The 2909-nt window shown below is 62.0% G+C and overlaps 1 protein-coding gene across 1 annotated transcript in view; it reads right to left on the reverse strand.

Annotated features, from left to right (window-relative positions):
• Nucleotides 1-2909, reverse strand: part of ADAMTSL2 (ADAMTS like 2) — a 28476-nt gene that overhangs the window by 22908 nt on the left and 2659 nt on the right. The window contains exons 6-7 of the mRNA XM_030885321.2: nt 2787-2909; nt 292-372 (exon numbers count right to left, since the gene is read on the reverse strand). The exon at nt 2787-2909 is cut by the window's right edge and continues 1 nt beyond it. Of these exons, the coding sequence (XP_030741181.1) occupies nt 292-372; nt 2787-2909 (204 nt within the window). The remainder of the gene's footprint in view (nt 1-291; nt 373-2786) is intronic.

The raw sequence follows: 2909 nt of genomic DNA on the forward strand, positions 1-2909 counted from the left end.
AGCTCTGACCTGACTATCTCACCGCCCCCCAGCAGGGCAGAGACCCACCTCCAAGCCCACAGCTGTGACTGTGCTGTGGGCACTAGTGCCAGGGAGCTTACCACCTGCAGTCCCAAAACTACCCTTGGCAAACCGTTCAGGCCCCTTCCTCACCTGAGTGTGAAATGGGCTGCCCCTCACCAAGCCCCAGGCGGAGATCTGGAGCCCCAGCCCAGCCCTCTCCCATCTGTTCACCTGTGCCCCTGTGCAAAACCAGATGCCCGGCAGAGCAGGGCCAGCCCACTCACGCACCAAGGACGTCAGCTGACCTCTTCCGTTCCACCACCTGGATGTGTCTGGCGCCGGCAGGGATGTGGGTCACCAGGGAGTACCCTGCAGGACGGGCAGTGAACGATGGGTCACCGGGGAGTAGCCCACAGGAGGGGCGTGAGGAGCTGGCTGCTCCCTCTGCTGGGCAGGTTGGCGGTTCAAACCCATGGTCTGGCCTGCGGGAGAAAGAAGAGGCCCCCTGCCCCCGTATGCACGGAGACCGTCCGGCTCTGCCCTCCGGGGTCACCGTGAGTCAGGTTTATATGCTGGGCTTTCTGCGGAGGGTCACCTGCTGCACAAGCCCTCTTTAGAGTATCGGAAAACAAGGAGGTCACTTGGAAGACTAGGGTGCCCCTGACCCGAGCCATGATGTTTGCAATCACCTCCTACCCATGTGAGAGCTGGACATTTGACAAGGAGAATTGGTCCATCTGAACAGTGATGCTGGAGAAGAATACTGAGCACAACGCCGACTGCTGAAAGGACAAACGGATCCGTCTTGGAGGAAGTGTGGCCAGGGTGCTCCTCAGAGACAAGGATTTTGAGTCTTTGGCTCATGTGCCTAGGACCCGCTATCAGGAGTGACCAGTCCTTGGAGAAGGACAGCATGCTTGGGGGATTAGAGGGCAGTGAGAAAGAGGACAGCCCTCCAGGAGATGGACGGACAGTGGCCGCCACCACGGGCTCGGGGCGCAGGAACAGCTGTGAGGAGGGCGCAGGACTGGGCATTGTGTTCTTCTGTTGTGCACGGGCACCGTGAGTGGGGACAGGCCCGATGGCACCTAACCGCAGCAGCTCTGCACTGACGGCATTCAGCCACGGGCTCACCAGACGCCTGAACGTTTCGTAGTCGGCTCCGGTGGGCAGCACCGGTGGGTCAGGTTGAGTGTGAGCTCAGCGGCTGAGGGTGCAGGCCCAGGAGCCTCAGATGAGCGGCGTCACCATTCTGACTGCTCGTACCTGCACGTTGACGATGGAAATACCTGCCCGGTAGAGATGCTGGAGGCATGCACGAGTTGTCTCATGCAGACGAGGCCAGAACGGGTGGAGTGGAGTGGGCGGTCCAGCGCCGCCCCGCTCCCCAAATTGGGAATTCCTGGACCACCTGATTCCAATGCGTGGTGACCTTGTAGGACAGAGGAGGCCTGTCCCAGGGGTTCCCCAGGCAGCGGCCTTCATGGAAACAGCCTGACCCTGGGGTCAGGGGAGAATTACCACCTTTCCAGTCTTCCAAGTGACCGCCTTGTTTTCCATGCTCTAAAGAGGGCTTGTGCAGCAGGTGGCCCTCCGTGGAAAGCCCAGCATATAAACCCGACTCACGGTGGCCCCGGAGGGCGGAGCAGAAGGGTTCCGTGGCTCTCCCTGAGTCTACAGAACGCACGGCCTTTGAGGTCATCACAACAGCCCAGACCCACTTGGCAGCAAGCCAATGCACGGGGGTGAGCCTGCGCCCCCGAACAGGTCTGCGACTTCCCAGAGGAGCCGTGGGGCTGTGGTGCTGAGCACTTCGCAGTGAACCAACAGGTGGGCAGCGTGCTGCACAGGGGAGACATCGCAGCGGTGGGAGCATGTGCCCCCCACCCCCGGCCGTCGGCAATGACCCAACAGCCACAGGTTCGGGGTTTGGTCTGTATGCAGCAGCCACCCAGTCCTTCCTCGCAGAGCCACGGGGCGGGTCTGAACTGCCGACTCCATGGCGCTGGCTCCAGGGCGTGGGGAAAACCACCAAGCGCAGAAGCAAAAGCCGCAGCTGCTGTCTTGTCCCGACTCAGGGTGACCCTGGGGTCAGGGGAGAAGTACCACCTTTCCAGGAGCAAACAGCCTCGGCTTGCTCCCTCAGAGCAGATGCTGGGTTTGAACCGCGAACCCGGAGCTCGGCAGCGGAGCAAAGCATGGCTCCTTAGAAGCTGTGTTGGCCCAGTTCCCTCCCACCCAGAATGCGTTCAGTGCTTCACTGGGGCGGCCGTAGTTTCCTCCCAAAGGTGCCACACGCAGCAGCTGCCTCCTCTCCCCATCCCACCCCCAGCCCCTGCGAGGGCTGGGCCACAGGGGCTCTGGGAAGATAGGGGACCGCTCCACCCTCCAAACTCACTGCGTCCAGTTGATGCCCCCCAGCCCCCCTACAGGGTGGGGTAGAACTGCCCCTGTGGTAGAACTGCCCCTGTGGGTCCCTGAGACAGTGACTTTACGAGAGTTGAAGCTTTGTCTTTCTCCAGAGGCATGACCCAAGGGGGCACCCAGACACGGGGATCAGCCTGGAGCCGATAGGACCCCATACACTCCAGCCACCATAGACCTAGCATCCAGTAGCCCCGGATGCAAGTTGTACGTCTGCAGTGTGGACGGGGCCTCGGTTCCCCTTCTTAGGCATGGCTCGACATCAGCCACCTGCCGAGTGCCCAGTGGCCCTCGACCAAGGGGCCTCGCCCAGCACCCTGCCACCTGCTGGGGTGCCGAACCAGAGGGCCGGGCCTTACCCAGGTGGGCATTGCCCTTGCGGTAGTTGCCGGTGACGTGGGTGCAGCTGCTCCCATTGCCTTGGCAGACGCCGCACTTGTCCAGCGTGTGTGTGGAGAAGAGCACCCCGTCACAGCCGATGG

This window comes from Echinops telfairi, unplaced genomic scaffold (genome assembly GCF_000313985.2).
Source record: "Echinops telfairi isolate 266 unplaced genomic scaffold, ASM31398v2 ScPeMD7_25;HRSCAF=90, whole genome shotgun sequence".
NCBI classification, from domain to species: domain Eukaryota; kingdom Metazoa; phylum Chordata; class Mammalia; order Afrosoricida; family Tenrecidae; genus Echinops; species Echinops telfairi.